Source organism: Chrysemys picta, chromosome 12 (genome assembly GCF_011386835.1).
Source record: "Chrysemys picta bellii isolate R12L10 chromosome 12, ASM1138683v2, whole genome shotgun sequence".
Lineage (NCBI taxonomy): Eukaryota > Metazoa > Chordata > Testudines > Emydidae > Chrysemys > Chrysemys picta.
Genome location: NC_088802.1, coordinates 56,767,051 through 56,791,873, shown reverse-complemented (window position 1 = coordinate 56,791,873; position 24,823 = coordinate 56,767,051). Strand labels below are relative to the sequence as shown.

At 48.6% G+C, this 24,823-nt stretch overlaps 2 protein-coding genes across 5 annotated transcripts in view; one reads left to right on the top strand and one right to left on the bottom strand.

Moving 5' to 3' along the window:
- Positions 1-13,716, top strand: part of PGS1 (phosphatidylglycerophosphate synthase 1) — a 44,475-nt gene extending 30,759 nt beyond the window's left edge. For both annotated transcript variants that reach the window (XR_006172347.2, XM_005283039.4), the window contains one exon: positions 13,060-13,716. The gene's annotated coding sequence lies outside the window, so the exon portion shown is untranslated. The remainder of the gene's footprint in view (positions 1-13,059) is intronic.
- DNAH17 (dynein axonemal heavy chain 17) overlaps positions 1-24,823 on the bottom strand; it is an 80,786-nt gene that overhangs the window by 1,694 nt on the left and 54,269 nt on the right. For all 3 annotated transcript variants that reach the window (XM_042840919.2, XM_065562897.1, XM_065562898.1), the window contains 23 exons: positions 24,374-24,538; positions 23,039-23,134; positions 22,443-22,660; positions 21,890-22,097; positions 21,487-21,602; positions 20,552-20,744; positions 19,611-19,846; positions 18,561-18,683; positions 17,261-17,465; positions 16,155-16,319; positions 15,844-15,984; positions 15,532-15,702; positions 13,710-13,832; positions 11,786-11,979; positions 10,483-10,631; positions 10,199-10,326; positions 8,566-8,793; positions 6,732-6,923; positions 5,389-5,568; positions 4,745-4,927; positions 2,307-2,489; positions 1,360-1,503; positions 90-315 (listed from right to left, as the gene is read on the bottom strand). In XM_042840919.2, the coding sequence (XP_042696853.2) occupies positions 90-315; positions 1,360-1,503; positions 2,307-2,489; positions 4,745-4,927; positions 5,389-5,568; positions 6,732-6,923; positions 8,566-8,793; positions 10,199-10,326; positions 10,483-10,631; positions 11,786-11,979; positions 13,710-13,832; positions 15,532-15,702; positions 15,844-15,984; positions 16,155-16,319; positions 17,261-17,465; positions 18,561-18,683; positions 19,611-19,846; positions 20,552-20,744; positions 21,487-21,602; positions 21,890-22,097; positions 22,443-22,660; positions 23,039-23,134; positions 24,374-24,538 (3,967 nt within the window). The remainder of the gene's footprint in view (positions 1-89; positions 316-1,359; positions 1,504-2,306; positions 2,490-4,744; positions 4,928-5,388; positions 5,569-6,731; positions 6,924-8,565; positions 8,794-10,198; positions 10,327-10,482; positions 10,632-11,785; positions 11,980-13,709; positions 13,833-15,531; positions 15,703-15,843; positions 15,985-16,154; positions 16,320-17,260; positions 17,466-18,560; positions 18,684-19,610; positions 19,847-20,551; positions 20,745-21,486; positions 21,603-21,889; positions 22,098-22,442; positions 22,661-23,038; positions 23,135-24,373; positions 24,539-24,823) is intronic.

Sequence of the window (24,823 nt, the reverse complement as noted above, 5' to 3'; positions counted from 1 at the left end):
TCCCTTCCAGCCCTGCTAGTCTATGATTCTAAGTGTGTGCTGGGCTAATTGTTCAGGCGTGGGTCTGCCAAAAAGAGGTGGTCCTGTACCTTCCATGAACAGCCCATGCACATAGGAGCCTTCTCGGGGTGGAGCCGTCATATCCTCCCGGTTTTTCTTGGTCACTTCCACTGAAAGACACATCTTGTCAAGTGGCCATTCATTCTTTCTGGCCATAGACTGCATGATAGCTGTGAGAAAAGACTGGGGATTGAAGAAGCCTGCCAGCCACACTGTTGTGGGTAGTGCAAAGTCAGTCGTCCAGGCCTCTAGTTCCTGAAAAATAAAGCAGCAGCAGTTTAAAGCCAAGTACATCGGCTGTGGTGCATCTGTTGAATTGGTGGAGTGATACATTGGACTTGTTACTGCATTTACTCCTGTAATCCATTTTGGGAGAACTGTCTTTACAGCCCCTCTTTGATTTAAGACCCCCATCTTCAGTGGATTGCAATTTCAGGAGGGACAAGTTGTGAAAGTAATGGCATGTGGCAGACAGAGAAACACCTGGAGTAAGTTTCCAAAGAACAACCCTATCTCAGCAGAGCCCCTCTTGGGTCTGCGATGCTGCAGGTGGACAGGGTAGTCACCAAGGAGAAGGGCACCAAGCTGAGACTCTTTGGAAAAACTAAGGCTTTGTCTTCAGTGGGGCTTTGCATCAATTGCTGCCACTGCACCACTGCAAACCTCATGTGCAGGTGAAGAAGGTTGTACTTTGCACCAGAAAATCTTTGTTGGTGCAAAGTGCAGCTGTCATGAGCTACCTTTTGGGGTTTGTACTGATGCAGCTCCATTAAGTGGCTGGACATTAAATGCTGGAATCAGGGCAAATTTATAATGAAGATTACAGATTTAGAATCTGTTTGGTTCTCCTATGGCACCTCCCACGCTGGTTTGTAATGCCAACTGTGTACTTGAGAGAAGAGCTACACTCCATCTTCCCTGCTTCTTCGAAAGCCCTGAATTCCAGGCACGAATTGAGGCAAGAGGGGCTTGCCATCTCTTTAGCCCCTCAGATGAAGATGTAGCCCTGGCTCCTAAGTGCACTTAGCCCTTATCACTTCAGCACTGTGCTTTCAAGCCATGGTGGTCTCAGCACCCCAGGTTCTTGCAAAGCAAGCTAGATTTTCTGGGCTTTTGAGAAGTGTTTGAGCTCTGATGCTCCTTTTAGTACATAATTTAGATCCTTGCAAGCAATGCAAAGCACCTTCATATGCCTAGCCCTGGCCAGACAGCAATATATGTTCCATGAGCAACAGTTTGAAGAGAGATCTTTGGCCCACGAAGAGCCATGAAGAGAGGCTGGAGGTGTAGCAGACTCACCCGGACCCGGAGCAGTAGGTCAGCATACCAGGCTCCCAAGCCAAGTAAGGAGGGGTAGGCCCGGTTTGTCCAGAATTCGGGCACGTTGTCATAGAAGAGAGCATTAGACAAATCCTCCATGTCTGTTGTGATTGTCAGCTCCCCCTTTGAAAGGAAAAGAACCGTGGTTTAGTTAAGCAAGAACTGGCCCATGGTGATGGAACTGCCTTTGAGAGCAAAGCTCTAGCCAAGATGGCACCCTGCAGGTCGGTCACAAAGGGCTCAGCGACTGGTTCTGGAGTTGGGAACATTAAAGCTTGGTTTACTGACAGGGCATTTTCCATCAGCCCTGGGTCTGTCTTTAGTCTCCGCCAACAGAGAGGGCCCCATCCCTTACAGCAAGTCCAAGGGAGTTCAAATTCCTGTTAGAGATTTCTTCCCTGAGAAGTAGTGGTGGGGACACAGAGCAGCTTTTTTTTTTTTTTTTTTTTTTGAAACAAGCCAGCATTTTAGGCAACTGGGCCATAGCCTGTCTTACATGAGCCTTTTCAGCGTTGACCTAAGGCCTCAAAGGCTATCTCAGCAGAAGCAACTGCCCATCATCCCATGGCCTCTGCAATCCGGCTCAGTCTCCCTCAATGTAGGGGTTTGTCCCTTTGTGCACGTGCACCTGCGCACTTAGCTTTTAGGCTGCCGCAAACCTGCCGGAGTCACAGTGAAGGAGAGAGTAGTGTTGGCTGCCTTAGAATGACCTGCAGTTAGAATGTAAGTTGTAGTGGGTGGCAGAAGAAGAGAAACTCATAGTAATCCAGCAGCTCACATTACCTTGGTACTAAACCTGAATTGAACATTTAGTTCCACTGACTTTGTAAAGGCTGGTATATTGAAAAAACCCAAACACACACACACAACCCAACAACCTTACTGAAGTTACTACCATGGTGTAAAACAGTATCGATGTCACACACCTTCAGCCCCAAATTTAACTCTTTCAAAGAGCGTCTCATTTCATTTGTCAAGATGTTCATTCTTTCACATTCCTGAAAGGCCACCACGACATACGGGGTCTTCTCTGCTGCTTTAGCCATGATTTCCAGCATATTAAATGGCTCGGGTAGCTTGTCAATGATTTCATCTAGGACTTGCTTGACCTGTAATACGTAACACCATCAAACATCTTTAGCAAGGGAACAAATTCCATGTACAGGGCATGTAAAATGTCGTTCTTCCATTGATTTAACATTTTCAGTCTCCTGAAAGAATTTATCACTAACCTTTAATAGCCTAGAATTAAATTGGCAAATGAACGTGGTCTGTAGCGTCCACCAGAGCCTTAGAATCAAGAGAGAGCAAACTGGGCAAGGTTGGACTTGCCCCTCCACAGGCTGGCGCTCAAAACCATCAAGGGTTGAAGTGGCTCCTGTTCCATTAAGTAACGAAGCTGGTGCTGCTCCCATGACTCTGTGGCTGAGTGGCATGGTATAGCAAGAACCCAGCCCAATACACCTTTCAGCTCACCCAGGGGAATGGCTGCAATATCCACTGCCTGATTAGGATACAGCCCACTCTGTGACCACATGCTTTGCATGGTTGTACGCGCCAAATACCTGTTGATTGGCAGCCAAAGGGATATGAGCAGAGGTCAACAAAAAAGTGGAATGCAGCCTTAAAGACAGATTGTTCTGGGGAAGATTAGGTTCAGCAGCTGCCTGCGTTTCATTTTTAGGGTTACAAATTTCACCTGCTCATAATCAGCCCATAAGTACTCTCTGCCACCTACCTCAAAGTACAGTAACTGAGCAAACTCCCCACGTCGCTAGTAATATTAATTATTTTACAGGTGCAGTGCTAGAATCGTAGACTTGTAGGCCTGGAATGGACCTTGAGAGGTCTTCCAGTCCCATCTCCTGCACTCCAGGCAGGACGAAGTATTATCTAGACCATCTGGTGTTTGTCTAACCTGCTCTTAAAAATCTCCAGTGATGGAGTCCACAACCTCCCTAGGCAATTTATTCCAGTGCTTAACCACCCTGACAGGAAGTTTTTCCTAATGTCCAACCTAACCCCCCCCGCTAGAATTTAAGCCCATTGCTTCTTGTCCTATCCCGAGAGGTTAAGAACAACAATTTTTCTCCCTCCTCCATGTAACAACTTTTTATGTACTTGAAAGCTGTTATCATGTTCCCCCTCCCGCCCCGTTGTCTCTTCTCCAGACTAAACAAACCCAATTTTTTTTCAGTCTTCCCTCAGAGGTCATGTTTTCTAAACCTTTAATCATTTTTGTTACTCTTCCCTGAACTTTCTCCAGTTTGTCCACAGCTTTCCTGAAATGTGGTGCCCAGAACTGGACACACTACTCCAGTTGAGGCCTAATCAGTGCGGAGTAGAGCAGAAGAATTACTTCTCGTGTCTTGTTTACAACTCTCCTGCTAGTACATCCCAGAAGGATGTTTGCTTTTTTGCAACAGTGTTACACTGTTGACTCATACTTAGCTTGTGATCTACTCTGACCCCCAGATCCCTTTCCGCAGTACTCCTTCCTAGGCAGTCATTGCCCATTCTGTATGTGTGCAACTGATTGTTCCTTCCTAAGTGGAGTACTTTGCATTTGTCTTTCTTGAATTTCATCCTATTTACTTCAGACCATTTCTCCAGTTTGTCCAGATCATTTTGAATTTCAATCCTGTCCTCCAAAACCCTTGCAACCCCTCCCAGCTTGGTGTCGTCCGCAAACTTTATAAGTGTACTCTCTGTGCCATTATCTAAATCACTGATGAAGATAGTGAACAAAACCAGACCCAGAACTGATCCCTGCAGGACCCCACTTGATATGCCCTTCCCGCTAGTAGAACTCTGGAGCCAAAGCGCAGGTGGCTAATCTGGTCCCATTGTCTCTTTACCCCCAGCGGTGGGGGTGAGCAGCTCCCAGATGCTTTAGGGCTCTTGCAAAGCTGAGTGCAGGACCTGAGGCGATGGGAAGTGGCTGCCAGCCAGTGCAGCTGGAGGAGGAGGTGTAGCTTTGAAAAAAGGAAGCCAAAGAGATTAACCATTTCCTCTCTCTCCTGCCTGTAATAGTCTCTGCCGAGGTTCGGCCCTCAGCGGGGCTGTGGGTATCCCACCGCCTCGCTCTGGTCCGCCGTCAGTCCTGGTCCAGCGGTAGTGTGGGACAGCAAACACACGGTTAGGGGCTCAGGCCCGTAAGCAGGGAAAAGCCCTGAGCCCAAGAGGGTGTGGCTCTCTTGGGGATGTATGTGTGCTTAAGAGACCGTTGGAGGTTCTGTCACTGGCGGGAGATGAGGCTGTTACAGTATGGAGCCTCCCCTTAGTTGGTGTGTTTGTTTCTTTGAGAACAAACCCGCAGCAGATGAATTCCTGGTTAGCACCAAAGGACAGAAACGTTTCCTACCTTTTCCTCTCGGGACACACCCGTCCCGCCTCCAGCATCAGACTCCTTAGGCTGCATCTCCAGAACTGTACGGAAAAGCTTTTCAGACGTGACAGTGAGGAAGCCAATTTCGGCATTGGGGTGGAGCCCGTAAAGGTACGGGCTCTCTGGGGGGAGGTTCTCATCAATGTATTCATGATAACCCTAAAAGACAGGGCAGATAGCAAACACTGAGTGACTAGACCCCTATTCCTAGACAAGGCTTTTAAGACTTTTGGGCTCATCTAGCCCCACTCCATCATGAACTAGGAGTCTTTGGTGTTCGCGCCTGGAGAATATCTAAACCATCTCTCAGTCTCCCACTGAGGGTGCCGTAGACCTACTGCCCTCCCTCCCTAAGAAGTTTTTACTCATGTCCTTCCTCAGCTTTGTCCTGGTTTATTACTGAACTGCTTGTTCTTGTCCTGCCACTCTCCCCCGGGAATCTCTCCAGGTTTCCATGGACTCTCCCCAGTGTCTCCTTATGTCATCTTTACGGGGTTCTTTACAGGTTTTGCAAGGCAGTGCTCTTATCACACATACATCCCCAAGAGAGCCACAGCCTTTTGACAGCTGCAGTGAACTGTGGAGCTCTCCCCCCATAGAAGAGAAGAGCCTTTCCTCACCTTGTAATCCGAGTTGGGTGGAACTAAAAACCCTGGAGCCAAGGCCATTTCTCCCTCCAGCATCTCCACCCGGATGTATTCTCTCAGGTAAGTTCTACACAACCTGCGATCCCAGTCATCTGTGATGTGTCCCCCATACATAATTTCACCAAAGAGATAGCGAAGATCGTCCCATGGAACCTAGACGAGATGCCGACTCAGTGCAAAGTGATTTCTATAGAATGCGTGTTCTGAAAAGTCCCAGACAGCAGCGGGAAGCTTCACATGTCAAGTTAGCTTTGCTGTGCCCTCACCATGCAAGGAGCGAGCCCTTGGAGTCAGTCACACATGAACAGCTCAGCATCAACATCGGGGGGGAAGAGCAGCATGGAGCCCGTCACTTTCTTGACCATGTTCACTGGGGATTTCACCCCTTCCCCAGCACAAAGACAGCCTCCCAGAGTGGTGGATGAGCCTTGCCTCTAGATCATGTCTCTTTTCATCCCAACTGAATTTAATTAAGCTTTTGCCACTTCCATAAGGCCTGGAGCAAGGAGCGTGCTTAGGGTTCCCACCCGTCCGTATTTCCCCAGACATGTCCGGCTTTTTTGTCTTTAAATAGCCGTCCACCAGGTAATAAGGGTAAAAGGTCCGGGATTGTTCCCCTTCCCCTCCCCTTTCCCCCATGCAGAGTGTGGGGCGGTTGACTGGGCAGCTGGGTTTGATTAAGCTGCTCCCATTGGCCTCCAGCAGCCAGAGCCCCTCCCCCCCCCCCCCCCGCTGCCTCAGCACTCTGCGGGGGTGGGGCTGTGCGCTCTGCAGCCTGGCAGCTGTTTTGCCTCCACGTGGCGCCAGCGGCTCCAGCGGCATGGTGGTAAGGGGCGTCCCGGGGGAGGATTGGATGAGTCGGGAGTTCTGGGGGGGGGGGCTGTCAGGGGGCGGGGTGGTTGGATGGGGCGTGGGAGTCTCGGGGGTCTGTCTGGGGGCGGGGGTGTGGATAAGGGTTGGGGCAGTCAGGGGACAAGGAGCCCCCGGCAGAGCCTTCAGTCCAAAGGTTGTTGGAGCCCTGTGCTTCCACAATGCTCCCCCAACCCAGGAATCATAGACTCATAGACTATCAGGGTTGGAAGGGACCTCAGGAGGTATCTAGTCCAACCCCCTGCTCAAAGCAGGACCAATCCCCAACTAAATCATCCCAGCCAGGGCTTCGTCAAGCCGGGCCTTAAAAACCTCTAAGGCAGGAGGCTGGGAGGGGGCACGAAGGGCAGGTCTAAGCAGCAGCCTGCGTTTCCCCTGTAGTGCTGCTTTTTGTAACCTGGGGACAATCAGTCTGACTTGCCGATGTTAAACAAGCACGTTCTAACCTTGACATTAGCCTCCAGGTAATTATACAGCACGTTGATGGATATAGTCAGATCTCCATTGTTGAAAGGATAAGACCGATTCCAGCCCTGCGCACCAAACTTACGCCTTTCAGCTACCACCGCATGGAAGTAGCAGAGAGCAAACAAGATGCACTTGAATTCAATTTCTTTGGTGCACATTTCTAAAGTGTCCTAAAGCAGAAGAAAGAGGAAAAGAACATGCTTGTGTGCAGAAGAGGAAATGTCCCCAATGGGTGTCTGAATATAAAAAACAACTTCTCTCAACTAGCCAGCAAAGACGGAGCTGAACCTTCTTTACCCCAAAGTGCACGGAGGTGTCTCAGCTTACGCACGCTCTCAAAAGCTCACGTGTAGGCTCAGCAACCTTCACTGCTGCTTGCCCAGAATTTACTCATAGTACATTGAAATGTGTGAGAGGGAAACGCCTGGCCTCGTCCACACACCTTAATGTGATGTGTTTATAATCTGATGAGAAATGACCTCTTAATTCTAACAGTCTGCTCGTTTTAAACTCTTGCACTCTATCAGTGAGTTACAAATTACCAAAATATCAATCATAGTAATTACTACTACAGCTACTGGTCACATGGCTCTGTAAAAGGTTAGTTGTGGTGCTTCAGAAGCAGGCAGTAGAGGCGTATTTTGATCAGGCTTCTTCCTAGAACTGCATTATCTGTATTGTCTCTGATACTTAGGCACACCAGGGCGACCTACAATTCTTCATTTCAGAAGCTCATCTTTTGCACCAGGCCCAACAATGCTCAGATGTAGGAAAAAAGCATTAAGTATAAACCCTGCCATGTTTTCTTCTAAGCAAGTCCAAGTTACCTAGTCATTCCTCTGCTCTCCTAGCCAGTACCTAGCTTACACTGTATCATGTGGTGTGAAACCAATTCAGACAGGTTTGGAGAACACCAGTAAGCGAAACACCTGTACAATCCCAAAACACTCAACAAGAATGCTGCGCTCTATTAATAAATTGGAGACCTCATCTGTAGTGAGGGGCCCTTCCCTGCACTTAGTACCTGTGTCTTTGAGGGCCAAGGGCAGTAGGGCCCTTAAAAAGCTTCACCTGGTGGAAAGATTCTACCAGTTCTGGAACTGGCTGTGGAACATTCTAAAGGTACACACCATAGCATGCTGCAATTTTCTATTCTTTACAGGCAGAGAAGAAATGACTCTTGCAATGACAGACTATAGTATATTAGCCTACAAATAGAAACCTGCAGCCAGGCCAAACACACAGCTGCAGTAGAGTGCTTCTATAATCCGACAGGCTTGGCATGATCTCACCTCTTAACATCCCCATCACTAGCCGCTTTACAGGTAATTATTTTTTACTATTGCTGAACAGGACTGTAAGGATTACAAATTTGCTCTTCCCTAGTAAAATCTTATGTTATGGGAACACTGATAGGAACACCCGGAGATCTTTAGTGGACATCACAAGGGTACCTTTTCCAGTACAATGCAGAAAGCACGCAAAAACCTTTGAAAAAGCCCTGTAATTAATGCCAATGTGGCGAAGATGCCTTTATGAAGGGCATCAGTATGAACTAGTGCACTGAAAAGAACAGAGCTAAGAGGAGTCAGACTAGATGACTATGGGGTAAACTATGAGTCTAGACTCTAAGAAATCCATTTCCTAGGCAGGCTGCACTCTCTCTCCTGGGGAGAAAAGCCCGAAAAGAGAGAGGCCTTACAACTTCTAATAAAGAGCTGTGACTGCAGAAAAAAGTATAAAACAACAACAAAACAAACCCAAACAGCTTAAAAAACAACAACCAAAAACTCAATCCTGTCATCTGAATACCTGAGTAAAGAGATCCAGTGCTTTGTGCAAGTTAGCATGCATGCCAGTCGGTGGCTCATTGGTAATTTTAATGGCATTTTCCAGGAGTCCTTGAGGAATAATATGCGTGTCTGGAGTGGGAGCAGGTTCTGCACTCATGAACACCCTGTAATCCTCGTGGCTGCCAATGCTGTATCTCTCAACCTTCTTATCCAGAGTGCTCAGCCACTTTGCAACCAGGTGGATATTCTGCAACACACACAATTTGACTTTACTTCTTGCTCCTAAATTTGAATCCCATACGGCTGAAGTCCCTCACAGTGCTAGGTGGGAAGTGCTGTGCTGGAGGAGGTGATGCTATTTCACACCTCTTATGCCTAGCAGCCCTGAGTTGTTCCCTGTTGTTTCATTGGGATGTGATACACTGACAAGGCCCCATGCTTCCTCTGGTGACATAGTCACCTGTTTAGATTTGACGCAGGTCAGTGGAAGCTGCCCACCAAATACTGTACTCAGTCTCGTAGGGTTTGTACCCATCATCATCTTTTAACATTTGGATGAATAGCCTGGAAGGCCAGAAGAGACCATGAACAGCATCCAGTCTGTCCTCCCGCATAACATAGGCCACAACGTCTGGTGGACGTAGAGCAGTGGCTCTCAACCTTTCCAGACGACTGTCCCCATTTCCGGAGTCTGATTTGTCTTGCATAGCCCAAGTCTCACCTTACTTAAAAACTACTTGCTTACAAAAATACAAGTGTCACAGCACACTATTACTGAAAAATTGCTTATTTTCACCTTTTTACCATATAATTCTAAAATAAATCAACTGGAATATAAATATTGTACTTACATTTCAGTGTACAGTACACAGAACAGTATACACGAGTCATTGTATGAAATTGTAGTTTGTACTGACTTTAGTGCTTTTTGTGTAGCCTGTTGTAAAACTGGCCAAATCTCTAGATGAGGAGATGTACTCCCGGAAGACCTCTGCGTACCCCCAGGGGTACGTATACCCCTGGTTGAGAACCACTGATGTAGAGCACCTCTTTAGAAAGAAATCAAGCCTTGGTTTAAAGCTTCCCAAGTGATGGCGTATTTGCCAGTGTTCTTCACTGAAACATTAGAAGTCCTTTACTAGATGCTATACAGGACATGCTTCTCCCAGCACTGTGTTGCTGTATCAGCTGGATGTCTAGCCATTCTCCTGGACCCTGAATGCACTGCCTACCGCCACAGTAGTCTTAGCTTCTGCTGGCCCATGGGAGTTAAAAATCAGATGCAGCAAATCATGTTGGGTGGCAGATGATGAGGTAGAAAGGTGATATACTCCAGAATCTAACCAACCAGGAAGTTGGGTAACATGATAGCTGAAAGCAACAGAGGGTCCTGTGGCACCTTTAAGACTAACAGAAGTATTGGGAGCATAAGCTTTCGTGGGTAAGAACCTCACTTCTTCAGGCTACCCCTATGATAGCTGAAGGCATTCAATACAGACAAGCATGAGGTAATGCATTTAGGCAAGGACAGTTCACTTTGAGAGGAGAGGCAGGACTTTTGAACAACATGGGCTGCTCTAAATACTATTAGATCACGACAGAACCCACAAAGCTACAGCAGAGAACCGACAATGCAATGGTGCGTCTAATACCTGCAGAATGACCCAGTGTCCTTGAACAGCAGCCACATCCAGGGCATTTTCTGCCACAACTTCCTGTCCTTGCCCTAGAGACACATTATGGATTTTGCCGTTGTCGATGGTAAAGCCTAGCTTTCTTCCTGGGGGGGGGAAGCCACAGGAACACATTAAAATTAAACAAATAAAAATAAATAAAAATCCAAAATTTGCACGCAGTGTCTGCTCTTTATTGATAACGTCTTCCATGACTACCATGCTACAGACCCTACTGTTAGTGAAGGGGAATATTGATTTACCCAGTGCCTCTACGTCTTTCAGTGGGTCAACCCCTGGAGAGAGGATAAAGAATATTGCAGTGGATGGGCTGCTCTCTTCATATGATTTAGAAAATTCAACACTTCTGCCTTCTACAAACTTACTTCCCATCTTCTCTTCCACAAAGTTTCTGTGAAAAAGAAGTTGATGCACAATTAGTCCCAGACTTTTTATCCAATTTATTACAAATAACTTGCAGGGCTAGGCCATGTGTTTCTACAGTTAGCCTCGAAGGCAGATCAGGGCATAGGTTTTAAGTACTGTATGAAAACTGAAAATGTTCCTACAACGGCTCAGTAGGTGTTAAGGGCAGAGAGTGGAGCTGCAAATCAAAATAATGCACAAAAATTTAATCCGAGCAAGGAAATCCCAGAGAAGAGCGGATAACAGAAAAACTGGATTACACAGCATGCCTGGAGCACTTCTAAGGAAAGTATCTGGGCCAGATCTACACCATTGTCACCTTGAACCTTTAGCTTGTGTAACCCACACACCTCCTGGGTATGGTGTTCTGTCCCACCTGGTGGCACCAAGACCACTTAGTGAGAGAGATTAATGAGCCGGCTCTAGCTCAGGCCGTAGAGGCTCCAGGTTTGATGCCAGCTGCTGACGACCGGGGTCTGTCGGTGTTACACTTGCACAGGCAAGAGAGTTCCCATCCCCACCATAAAAAGGGTAGCTCCACACCTCCAGTGACTTTATACATCCCTTCAGTGTTCCCCCTCAGCATTGCCATCTGCCAGGCAGCCTGGGCCAAACGAGAGTGTTCTGCCGAGTTCTAGTTGAACAACAACCTCAACAAGTGTCTGCTCTAGAGACACAGCGGGGCTGGGGCGGGAAGCCCTAGCAATTGCAGTGGGCGTAGAGGAGGTCTCTGCGGTTAGAGCTGGCTGCAGAAAGGAGGAAGCTGAGGTGTTGGGGTACATGGCACACGTTCAGGACCACCACAGGGCGCTGGTGTGGCATGGGTGCCGGAAGCTGGATGTCTCTGGCACATGTCCCACAGGACAGGCTGGCTCTTCACAAGCGGACGAACAACCATAACCCCCCTTTTTCAAACGCCCTTTTGGAAGCCTATTACCATGCGACAGGCCGCGTGCCGTCAGCTCTGTGCCTCATCCCCATGCCGCAGGCAGGTGCAGTTACTGCACAGCTGCACGCTCCATCATGTCCCATTTCTACTGCACCACCGTGAAATGCCTCCCCAGAATCACTCCGCGCAGGCCTGCCAAGACCCTCCTGGGCACTGACGGCACGGGTCCCTCCAGGATCACGCGAGAATACCTGACTGCGTAGGTCATTCTGTCTGGCCTCATGCACCTCATCATACACAGCTTCTGCAGAGCTGACTTATTCTTCCACTCCTTCGGGAACACTTCCTTCTCTGGCGCCTCCGACTCAACAAATTTCTTCCATCGCTTTGCCGAACCTTCAATGTCACTGTCTAAATTCTTGAACTCATCCATATCTGAGAGGACCTTCAAATACAGGAGAAAAGGACCAGCTGCTTATGTGTTCTAGTGCCTCCTCCTGCTCTGTGACCCAGTGGGATTGACTTGCTGGAGACATTGTGGCTTTTCACAGGTGCGGCTGACAGCAGACTCAAGTGCTGAGTGTTTCGTACAAACTGTTGCCAGTTACATGCTCTAGCCCAACACCTGGTAGCCTTTTATTTTTATTTCAAGTTAATTTAAGTGATGTAGTGTAGAATCACTGCCTACAGCTTTCTGTGGCATCATGCCTAGGCTGTGAGCTTTCAGTATAAAAATACTCAGATACTCTGTTGAACACTGACATAATCAAGATATTTGCTGCCATCTGAGAAAAAGAGGGTAAGATGTGGTTAGCATTGGATTCCTGTTGTGGGGGCTTGGGGGTTCTTGTGGAGCAGGTGGAGATTTTGTGATGCACCCAAAATATGCTAACAATTTAGGCTGTGCAATTAGGCACATGAAGGGTCTGCTGTGATAATGGTGATCCATGTTCACTTTCCCTCCAGCCAGAAACCATCTTTGGAGACAGGCTAATAGTGGTATGTATAGGAGAAACTTAAGAGATAGACATGTCTGAAGCATAGAAGAGAGGTGTCTAAGCTACTGACGTGGCACAGCTGGTGGTGCTGGCCAGGGGCGGCTCTATGTATTTTGCCGGCCCAATCACGGCAGTCAGGCGGCTTTCGGCGACATGCCTGTGGGAGGTTCGCCGGTCCCGTGGCTTCGGCGTACCCGCCGCCGAATTGCCGCCGAAGCCGGGGGACCGTCGGACCTCCCGCAGGCATGTCACCGAAGGCTCCCTGACTGCTGCCCCCACAGCGACCGGCAGGCTGCCGCCTGCGGATTGCCGCCCCAGGCACGCGCTTGGTGCGCTGGTGCCTGGAGCCGCCCCTGGTGCTGGCCCAGCCAGGGAGGCAGTGTAGGCACAAGAAAGGGAAGGATAATATTTGTGTTGAAAGTATCATTTTTAAACTCTCAACATCAGGATCGGTATTTTTTAACACGGTCATGTTCTCCCTCTAGATCTTATTCCATTTGCTGACTCTGACTTGCCTTATTCTCTAGGAGTGAAACTGTGGCTCTCTCCAGCACATGCCCACTGAAGCCAATGGGAGGTCCCAGTGTGGAGCAGAGGCATACAGTGCAGCGGAGAGCTGCCACATGGCTGTGTGTATCTACTGGGCACCATCCGTAACTCAGGGGCCAGTCAAACAAACATGAACAACGTTGATTTTAACGCCGATACTTTCACAAACAAAAGGGACGTTAGCCGCTGCCCGGAAACACCTCGAAGCCTGGCTTCTTAGCTTTCAAACGAGACCAACTCGACAATGCCTTCCCAAGTGATGCTGGGTTACACAGTGCTGCAAAACTGACTGCTTCTCGTGCCACCTTCTGCTATGGTGGCTACTTTGGTGATTAGCTGATTCTTTGATGAGGGGTTTTCTAATCAACATTATTTTTAGAGAAATATTCCAATAACGTGACTGTTCCACAGCAGCATTTTTAAGAGCTACAACTCCCAAGGGTGTTAGTTTAACCAATAATCTCCAGCATTATTAAACTTATCCTGTTTCCTGTTTCAACCTGCATAGTAGTGGGCTCACAATAGTGTGGCCTGGTTTACTGACTTCCACAGTGCAGTGTCTTAGTCTATTCTGTGTAGTGTTTACAACACAAGATTTTGTACAAAATGTTACATTCTTCAGACACACCTTAATTCCTCCCCAACCTTGAGATTGTAAGAAATCCACAGGGGACGTCAGTCCAGCCTTGAACGGAAAGCGCAAAAGAAAGTCCAGTTCAACCGGGTTCACTTCTTTCTTCATTAGCAAGACCTGATGAGAAAGCAGAGATTACAATGCAATGTTAGGCCTCTTGCCCAAGGTTACATAATCCATTTCTGAACAGCGTGAGTTGTTAGCAGAACTGCTGTGTGTCACAAGCCCTGTGCTCACATGTGCTGGGAAAATGGACATTGCAGAAGTGGTGCAGATGCATGGGCTCTCGGAGGAAATGGGCTGGACCCCTCAGGCTCTGGCAGTGGAACTCTCTGCGGGCAGAGCCACGTTTACTGCGTTTGTACAGAGCCTCGCACAATGGGGCAGGGACCTGGCTGGCCTCTTGGCGCGATGCCACTGTAAATGTTAAATGCGTAACAGCAGCAGCACTGGAGAAGGCTGTTGGCCCACCAAGACAAGCCCACTGGGACCAATGATGGGGCTACAATGAAGGGAGGAACCCCTGTGGCTTTGTCTGCACTAGCATTCCATTTGGATCATTATTGCCAGCTGGATCGGTCACCTTCCTGCTTCTCCCCCCTACTCTACCCAGTGCAGCCATAAGGGTCACCCCTTTCCTGCTGCTCTGACCATGACAGCCCCTTCCCGCCTGCCCCAGTCTCCTCCTCTTCGCTTCACTCTCACACACACTTGGAGCAGCCCGCCAAGCACCTCTCCCCACCTCCAACTCACTTCTCCCAGGAACAATTGCTACCCTGCGTTCTCCCAGAGCATCTCAACTCTGCCCCTCCCCACGTGTGCGGGCCCAATCCTGCCAACACGGCTCAGCGCTCACTTACCCGACTAGCTCTCTGGAAAGCAATGGGATTACTCCACTATTGAGCATTGGGGTGAAACCCTGGCCCAATGAAGTCAGTAGGCATTTTGCCATTCTCTTCAGTGGGACCAGAGCGCCATACAAGGGCTTGATGCAGGAATCACTGAGTGAGATTCTGTGCTACACAAGTGGCTCGATCATGATGGTCCCTTCTGCTCTCACAAGTGTTGGTAGAACTGGGCCCCGGGGTTCAATGCAGTTGAGCACATTCTCAGGCATCCTAGTGGATACAGGTGTTGGGGCCTGAACCAAAGTCCCCTGAAGTCTGGGGGAATCTTCCATTGACATCAGTGGATTCTGGCTCAAACTTTAGGATGTAAATTCTCCGGGTGAGAGCATGACTGACTGAGCCCTGACTGTAAAGCAAGGGGCGTTTACACACCATCCAGAAGATTATTATTAAAGCTATGATTTTGGCATGGAGCTCACAGTGTTCATGGCAATCGGAATTTTAATAAAGTCTGTGACCCTTGCAATGATGGCTCCTGTGGGCCTGGCTCTCTGCTCTGGAAATGGAGAGCTGGGCCATGTGGTCAGAGTGCCACTGGAGTCTGGTATTTCCACCCTTCCATAGCTGGAGATAGAGGGGTGGATGGGCCAAATTTGATTGGAGTGGTGACCTAGCGCATGGGGTTGCAACGCCCAGAGTGAGGAGCTGGACCCAGCCCTGCAGGTCAGGAACTGCCAGGGCAGGTGGGCTCGCACTCCAAAACCCCTCCCCACAGGCTATGACACTTCCTCGACTAGGAGCTTTTTCCCTGCAGCTCTGCCGTAAAAGTTTGCATGACAAAATCATCATAATAATAATTAAGGCTAATATGGGGGACACATGCTTTGCCCCAGAAATAAGAGACCACCATGTATTACATATCTGAAAAATTGTATTAGCTACTAATTTTAACTGGAGTCCAGTATTACCTGAAAGGCAACTTGGGCCATGAAAATGAGTTTGTCTCTTTCAAAGAGTCCCCGTGCAGTGTACATGAAGACCGAGTAGGTGATCTCATCTGTTAGGTTTATCACCCGGTGCTTCACGTCTTCAGCTGGAGGAGTTCGCTGGATGGCCTTCTCAAAGACTACATTGAATGCCTAGCCAGAAACGGTTAGAGCTGGATGACCCAATTGTTGTTTTCAATAAAACACTCAGAATTGTAGCAACAATGACCCTTGTGAATTCTTTGAAAATCTGTTCAGTTACATAGAACTGTCTGCCCCATATTTGTTACTTACCTTTAATGAGAACTGGTAGATGGGGTCAATTTTGTTGAGGTCATTCAGTATAAAGTACAACAAGGATGCCCTTTCTGCAGCTGGCCTGTAGTTTTCTCTAGCTTCATTAATTTTAATTTCTGTAATTTTAGCTTCTCTCACCTTAAAAACAAACATAATGTTACTACAGCAGCTTTGTATGTCCTGGAAAACAACATGTCTCCCAGTCCTCTCCCCTGCTTTGACGGAGTTGGACACCAAATTCATGTTCTAAAAGAAACTCTACTGGCTCCACAGTGTAACCCGCAGGAGCCTTGGGGCAGCTTGCTTACCTTTTCCTCAATTTCTATGGCTGTTTGCTTTGTTGTCTCTAGATTCTCCACCAATGCGGTGTCTCCCAGGAAGTTTCCTGATGCAGCAGAGAGGCGGGCAAGCAAAGAGTCCTCCAGCTCTTTCAATAAAATCTTAAATTCATTTTGACTTTTTGTGAGATTTGCCTACAGCATCAATGCACAAAAGAGGAAAATTAGTTAGCAAGGGATTTACAACTAAAACTTTCATAGCATCAGTTTGGAGTGATTTAAACTAGGTACCCTGGGCAGGCACAATGGAATAATGCACCAATTAGCAGGTGCTATTGTTGGTTTTATGCTCTTTTGCATATCAGTTTAGTTTATAATGTAGTTATGGGCTGTATAAGTCACTGAAGAAATGACGGAATGTATTCTATGTTTACAATGTTGCTATAGTCATGTTGGTCCCAGGATAGGAAAAGATTATTATCTCACCTACCACTTCTCTCGGAGTGTATGCTACACTTTTGTTTAAAATATATTAGCTGGGCCTGCTAACCGCACCATGACATGAGACTACCACTAAAACGCTTTCATAACTGGGTGCAATGCAGGGGAGAGGCAGGCCCTTCATATTTAAATCACAACATTCTGACACATCCTAACCTTCATAGAGAACCAGACAGGGCAATGACACTCCTGTCCCGTTATGGTGGGGTTGCAACTCCAGAATGATATAGTCAGTTTAATGCATCGAAATAAAAATGATTGTACCCCACCAGCTAGTGTGGATTGCTGAGGTTGAATGGACCTGATGCTGCTTCCCTTTTCCATAGGGGTAGAGTTATTAGATATAATTTTTAGTAGATCATGTGTTGTCTATTGATCACTGTTACATGTGTTGTACATGTGATCCACACCAATATTTATAATTTAAGGAGCAAATCTATCCGAACATTATCACTCTTATTGGCACTGGAGATTTCCTGGAGAAAGTACCCAGCATAGATGACAGTGAGTCCTAATTAGGGCTCAGTCAGTTTTCTGTAAACAGCGTAGGTCTGGCTGGGACAGCAGGTGTGTTTCGCTATCTGTAAGTAAAGTTACAGCAGGCTCTACCTTCTCTCCAGTAATAGCATCGATACCTTCAGTTGCTCTAGATCTGGCCTCTCTTTTGCAACCACTGCTGCCAACAGCTGATCCTCCAGTCCATCTCTGGTTACCAGGAAGTTAATTAAAGTGCACTGAGCCTGCATCTCTGGCTTGTAATGAGGGTTAAAGTATTTGGTGTGCAGAATCAGACGGAAGTCTGGATGGTACTCCACTTCTTTATCGCCTATCCTAATGTATCTGTTTAATTGAACAAAACAGTGACTTTTGGTAAGTGCTAAACCATTTGGCATTAAACAAACCAACACAGACACTACCCCTCCTCCCAATGCCCTAACTGTAGTTCTGAGAGATTCGTTACTTTGAGCCCCACTTTACTGGAGCACATACAAAGACACAGCTCTGCAGCAGAGCATGGACTGGGATTGTCCCGGCAGCTGGAGGCAGGTAGGTGCCCAACTCCTGTTGGACTGCAGCTAGGTTTGAGCAACTAACTCCCTGAGATGCCTTTGCAAATGCCAGCCTGACGGTCTCCATTCAGACAAAGCACGGCAAAGAGAGGGCCAGAGTACAATAAACCCATCAAGCAGTGACTCAGTCAGGCTCTGACGGGTCAATGGGGAAATTCCTGCGGATGTCAGAGGGTTTTGGACCAGGTGCTAAGGCAGCCCCCTTAGTCAATAATGATTAACATCCCCAGCCCTGTCACACAGCAGGAGGGAGTTTTCAGAGAGCTTTGAATGGAGAGATGGAAAGGCCTGGAGAAGGGACTGAAGATGGGCACAGAAGCAGGAGTGGGAGAAGGGACCAAGGGGAGAGGGCACTTGGAGTAGCTCTCAAGGAAAGCCCCACTGCTGGGTGTGTACCTGCATCTGCCATTTAGTGTAAAACAAAAGAAATCTTCTTGTTTATTTCACTTTATTGTGCAGCCCAAGCACCTGTGAAGGCTTCTGCTCTCAAATCGTTAACCAACCGTGACTCAGTGGCCCAGAAAATTAGCCTTTGTGGTAAAACACAGTAAGAGGGACAGTGAAAATCCCCCCAAAGAAAGGGTTGTTAAAAAGGGAGGGAAAACTGGTCAGAGAGTCACAGCTCTGCCCAGAAAGGTCTGGTCCCAAATCTGCCAGCACATTTCAGTGGGTTGAAAATTGAACTGCTCAGAGCAGAGGATTTTCAAAGAGGCTGGCTAGCCATCTGTCTCGGATGGTTTAGACACAGCAAATGCTACATCTTGGCAGGGGATCACACTCAGTGACCCATACGGTCCTTTCCAACCCTTTGATTCTATGCTAGACGCTCCGATTCCTTTGTCAAGAGGAGTGAGAATACACTTACTTTCCCTTTTTGATGGTGTTCCTGCCTAGCAAAGGGTCCAGCACAGGCTCCACCGACTCGCCGATGTTCTCAATGATCAGGGGGTGTCCCTCTGATATAGCTTGCTCAATGATATCCAGATAGCTGCAGCACATTGGAGAAGAGCCTTAGCCATGCAAACATTGCCCCAGGAAGCACTATGCGAAGGGGGAGGAGCACCAGCACCCTCCAGACCCTCACACACCACGGTGGCTTGCCAAGGTAATCCTGGTTCTCTGCAGAGCTTTACAGAGCTATGTGCGCTGAAGAAGCCCGAGGCCTTGTTCAAATAGAGGATCCAAAGGGGCCCATCACCTGCAGACTCAGGATCCAATGAATAATTCAGACTACGTTGACCAGGGAGGCCCAGCACTGTCAGACGCACAGGGTCTGACAAAGGACCGAGCAGCATAGATCTGAGCAGCCCCTTATCTCTGGCCCAGGTGACCCAAGGCGGCCGTCTGCATCAGGACATAGCCAGCCAGGCTCACAGCCGGCAGTCTGAGTGCTCTGGAGACCTGGTTTCCTTACACTTCTTTCTCTTGCTACCTGGAGTGCTCCAAGTGCGCTGAGGACCTGACTTCTTGACACACAGGCTAATGGGCCAAACACCCCCCTCCCTCCTGCAGGATGGGAGAAGATCTGTGGCGAGGCTCAGATCCTGGAGCAGAGAGAAGACTGGGTTCCACATCTGCTCAGGAAGTGAGGGGCGGGGGGGCAAGGGTACCCTTGGTTCTGGAATGGTGGAACAGCAGAGCGTACGCCCCCACATGCTCTCCGTGAGGCTCTGCAGAGGACATGGCATGAAGGATAGTAATTGATACATAAAACAAGCACTGAAGAGTCTCCAGAATAAACCCAGTCAGGTGTCTCCTTACACAAATAATGTCAAAGGAGAGGGTTCTGCTGGACCTGACGCTGCCTGCTTGATCTCATCATTAAGGCATGTCTTTCCGGCAGAGGAACTCTGCAGAGTATTGTGAGGGCAAATTATCAGACAGCTGTGTAAAGAACCAACGTGCCCAAACAAACCTTCTCTGTCCCAGTCTGATTGATTTCAGCTCTTCTCCATATTTGTTTTTAATCCATTTGACCCCTTGTAATTGGGCATCCACAATGAGCGGCCAGCGCTCCGTGTTGCACAGAATCGTGGCGTTTTCGGTAGACATGCGGTCACTGGGCAGCCCTTGGTTATTCCAAGTAGCGATATCCGCATCGTCAGTCAGAAGGCTCAAAGGATCCAACCCTGGTGTAACAGGAATTGGCACCTGCAACACAACAGGTATCTCTGAAGCACCTGCCGATCTAGGGTTGTGGGTGAGGCTCTCTCTAGCTCATCTCAAACTACTGAGCACGAAATTATTTAACAACGTACAGGCCAAAGATGTGATTAAAAACTTAAAACACCAAGACCATTCTGAGGGCTTGTCTTCACTACCCGCCTGGATCGGCGGGTAGAAATCGGTCTCTCGGGGATTGAATTATCGTGTCTCGTTGGGACGTGACAATCGATTCCCGAATCGATGCACGTACTCCACCAGCGCAGGTAGGAGTAAGCGCCGTCGACGGGGGAGCCGCGGCGGTCGATTTGCCGCCGTCCTCACAGTGGGGTAAATCGGCTCGGATACGTCGAATTCAGCTATGCTATTCGCGTAGCTGAATTTGCGTATCTTAAATCGACCCTCCCCCCCTCCCCCCCCCCCCCCCAGTGTAGACCTAGCCTGAGATAAGGCAGCTGTGCCCCGTCGGCTAGAGTCCATTTGAAAATGCACTGAAATGCATTCCCACCTACCCGAGTCCATCAGAAGGTGCCATGGGCCAGGCTAAATCACAACCCCTTGCAGGATCTTCACAAATACAATGTAAGGGGGTGAACAAACTGTGTATACCAGCCCTATGCTCAGCCTACATTGCTTTTCCTCGTGGCATGAAACAAACACCGTTGGCTTTATGCCTGTGCTCTATGGATTTACCTTCAATTCATTTAAGTATGGGATCCAGTACTTGTCCATCAGCTCAGTCCGATATTTCTTAGTAAAATAGCCAACATAGGAAACAAAGGCTGAAATCAGCAGGACATCTCCACACAAAGTCTTCTCCTGCTCTCTGAAGTTTTCCACAGACTCAGCCCAGCGAACATTTTCCGATGCTAATCCTCCAACAAGCCTGCAGTGACGTTTCAAAGGAGAGAAGTATCTTATTATTACTGAGTTTTGACCCCGGGGGCCTGCCCTGGCCTGGAGAATTTACAGTGTCTCCTAGAAGTAACTGCAGAGGCTGGAAGTATCAATAAGCTCTGCATATTTGTCCATTTAAAACTCTCCCTTGTGAGCTCTCCAACAAGCTTTCTGGGGCTGCAGCTCCGAGATGCTGGAAAAAGATGGTTCAGCTGCTGTCTCCAGAGGGCTCAGTGGCTTATAGAGCTTCCCAGTGACTGATATTCGGAGATAGATAAATACAAATATTCACGACTAGTTGTGCACTGCCACTGGCTGGACAAGTCTGAGGAATGAAGGCATAAGCAGGGGAGATTGCTTCCAAGGGTCGCGGAATGGATAGTAACTGGACAGCGATACAAAGCTCTTGCTGGGAAGAACATTATTGACTGAAAATGTTGAATATTAAACTGACAAACTTCAATTCTATTAAACCAATTACTAAAGATACATATTCACGTCAAGTGACCATTCCTAAATGAGGCAACTGAAATCATGCCCATATCAGGGATTTTTCAGTGCGTTCATCTTGTCTTTCATACCATTCGAGAGAGTTTCTTCCCCCAGGAGGTGATGTTACAGAATCTCAGGTCTGATCCTTAAACAGCCGACATTGAAGACTGGTGGTTGAACAGTCCTGGCCAGTGCCAGGGACGTGCGTTATGAGCTGGGTGTTGGCAGTGGCACTGTACCTGTTTGCTAAGGTGATGACTCTGTTAGTAGCATCAGCCTCTTGTTGGCATTTGATTTTTTCAGCTGTGGCCTTTTCAAATTCTGCTGTGAGAGTTGCCAAGTTGGCATTTAGGTCCTTTAAAAACAAGAAGTTTGCAATTATCTATTCAATATGGCACCTGTGAATGCCACACGATACAGAGGAGGGAGAAAGCTCTGCAGGCACAGGTATCTGTTACAAAGCAAGTCTGCACTTCACAGACTTCTAGGATTCTGTCTCACTTACCTTTGGCTCCATTCTCTGATCCACAGTTTAACCGTTTATTACCAATGATGGACAGCAACCAATTTAAACAGAGATATTGACTCAGGTAGCAAGTTTGTGGTTGGATTATTTTGCCAGTGAGAGTAACATGCACTTACTGCAATCTTGTTTTTAATGTGACTGAGTTTATCTTGTGCCTCGGCCAATTCTGCATTAGCCTCCTCTAGCGCCTGCCTCTTGGGTGCGACATCACAGTACACTTCATAGAAGCGAACAATATTTAAACACCAGGAGCACAGACCTGCTGCAGCTGTTGACTTTGAGAGTATGAACTCAGGGTCAAAGGTTGGATCTGACTGGTAGGGCCTGAAGAGAGAAATACAAATCAAGATAGCATTAAAGGAGATGGTGTTGGCTAATCTGGGTTATGACACGGATTCTCCTTTGGGGCCTTGGACAAGTTACTGGCAGCCACATTTTCAGAAGTAGACACTGATTTCGGGTGCCCAGCTTAACCCACCAAGGGCCTGGTTTTCATTAGTGCTGAAACCTTTGGCTCTGGTCCCAGAACTGCCTCATGACAGAGATTCCAGTGATGGAGTGTAGCTCTGTGGAGACAACTGCATGGCCGGAGGTGCTGAAAAACACTCCGGGACCCCCAACTTTCATTCAGTCCCTGCCTCAGTGGACTCCAGCCCTCATTTCACTCACTTAAATGCTTTCAGACAGGGTTCAGGAATGTGCTCTTTATCATACTTCTTTAAGCTATCCAGGAAAGAATCTACTTTCCCCATCATGATTTTAGCTGCCTTCCAGCTTTTGTCCTTTGGTATCTTGCCCCCTGGAGCTGTCAGTATCATCACAGCTGCTGTGACATTAACCACTGCTTCAGGAGGCGAACCGAAAGACTTCAGCTCTGTCAGGTTGTTCTAAGGAGAACAGAAAAGACTGATGAGTTTTGCACAGGGTGGAGGGTACTGAAAAGTGAAGTAACACGTCTAGCTTTGCAACAAAGCTTGGAATCCAGTTAGTCTGGTTCCCACCGGCAGGGGCATGCACAGGAATTTAAATTTGACCCCTTTTGGAAAGGGGTGCACAGAAACTCCCTGGCCCCGGGAGAAGCTTGCTGCCCCCGGTCCCCTGCTCTGAAGCTGCGGCTCTCTCCCCACCACAGCCCCGGGACAGGGAGAATACTGGGGGGGGGCTGGTGCCTCCGCTTGCCCCCCTTGCGCACGTCCCTGCCTAGCAGCCAGAAGATAAAAACTAACCAGGGAAATCATTTCCTCCCCACTCAGGAAAATATTTACCTTGTTGAGAGTGTCTAGAGCTTCTTGTGCCGCTAATAAAGCAGGTTCCGCTTTAGCCAAGTCAGTCTCACAGGCTCTTTGTTTTTCTGTTACGTTCTGATGGAAGCAATGCACACAGTGAACGCAGGCTGCACCAGGCGGTTGCTGGGCTCTGGCTTGTTCCCTTTGCACAGGTGCCTGTTTCACATCACAGCTGAGGCTCGCTTGCCCCGGCTGGGATGGGCTCAGGCTCGATGGGCTGGAATGGTCCCTGGGGAGTAACCGGGACAGGACCCGGGGGGCGGGAAACTTGAGCTGCCATGGCCCTGCAGTCCCCACCCCGCTTCAGTCTGCGGGTCTGTCACGCCATCCCTAGCACAAGCACAAACGCCCGGCAGGGACGGGGATGGCTCTGTTCGAGCTAGTCAGAAGCAGGGCACTTGGCGAGGGGAAGGGCCAAGTTATCGACAGAACCAGGGATTCGCACTCGGGGTGGAGGGAGCATGTTGAACTGAATGGCAGCTTATTCAAAGAAGCCAGTTTGTCCCTTTCTCCCCTAGGCATCGCCCCAGTGTGTGGAACAACCTCCCCCACCAACTGTAAAGCCACTGCCCCTCCTCCTTTGCCTCCCCAATCACAGCTCATGGCTAACGGCTGCCACAGAACCCTGCTAGCTGGTGATGGCCAGGCAGGGGCCATGTGGGGATGCCTGCTACCCAGTTGCTTATCTCCAAGAAAAATAACCCCAACACATACACTCTATAGCTACATGGGCACAGGGTGACTCCAGAACAACAGAGCTCCTGTTCCTGTGAACCTGTCCCCTCCCCCCCCGGCCCCGCTTTACTGTCATCCTCTTAGACAGGGAGACCTTTGGGACAGGGACTGGCTGTACAAAAGGGGCTTGTTCTCCCCTGGTTGGGCCCCTAGGAGCCTTCCCAAAGTACAGTAATAACCAACACTTCTGGGCAGACGCCTAGGGAAGAGCGTGAGCTGCAAGAGCTGCAAGTGCCGGGTGTGTAAAGGAACCCTCGCAGCCCCTGTCATTGCCGGGCTGCGTGCACGCAGCTCACTGGGCTGGGGACCAAGCCGAGGCTTCAGGGGCCTAGCCACTAAATATCAGTTTGGAAGAAAAGTTGTTCTGTCTCCAGATTTCTTTCCCCTGTTGCAATACAGCAGCTGGCAGCAGGGATGCGCTGAGCTCCTTCAAAACACACCCTTGGGCAGCCCCATCAGAGGAGCTTTCTCTGTTAGTCAGTAGCTGATGTCCCTAGTCACGGAGCCTCTTGTGGTGGTGCCATGGCAGGAGAGAAGCTTTAGCTAAATGCACTGATGTCCTGGGAGATGTGAACATACCGTGTTAATGACCTGAACCTTCAGCTCCTCCTCATCAGCGATCACCTTCTCCTTGCTCACTTTCTCAGTTTCAACACCTACTACCTGGATCAGTTTATCTGCATCCTCATTCTTATGCTTCAGCTCCAGCTCTTGGACAGCAAGTTTGGCTTTTAGGTCCTCAACCTATACAGAGTACAGTAGGAATAGGAACAGTCTGCTCCCAGAGACAGGAAAACAGCTAGGTAATTTGCACAGGAAGGCAATGCCTGGTATCTACGGTTGTTTTGGAACTGTTTAGAGAAAAGAGGGTTTCAAGTCGTAAAGGAGACAGAAAGAGGCAAGGGGAGCACCAGGACCACGGCTCAGTTATACCAAACAGATCATTCACCACTCCCCATCCTGCTGCGTCTGTTGTCTCTCATCACACGTTAAGGCTGTGAACCATCTGGGGCAGGGACAGTCATTGTG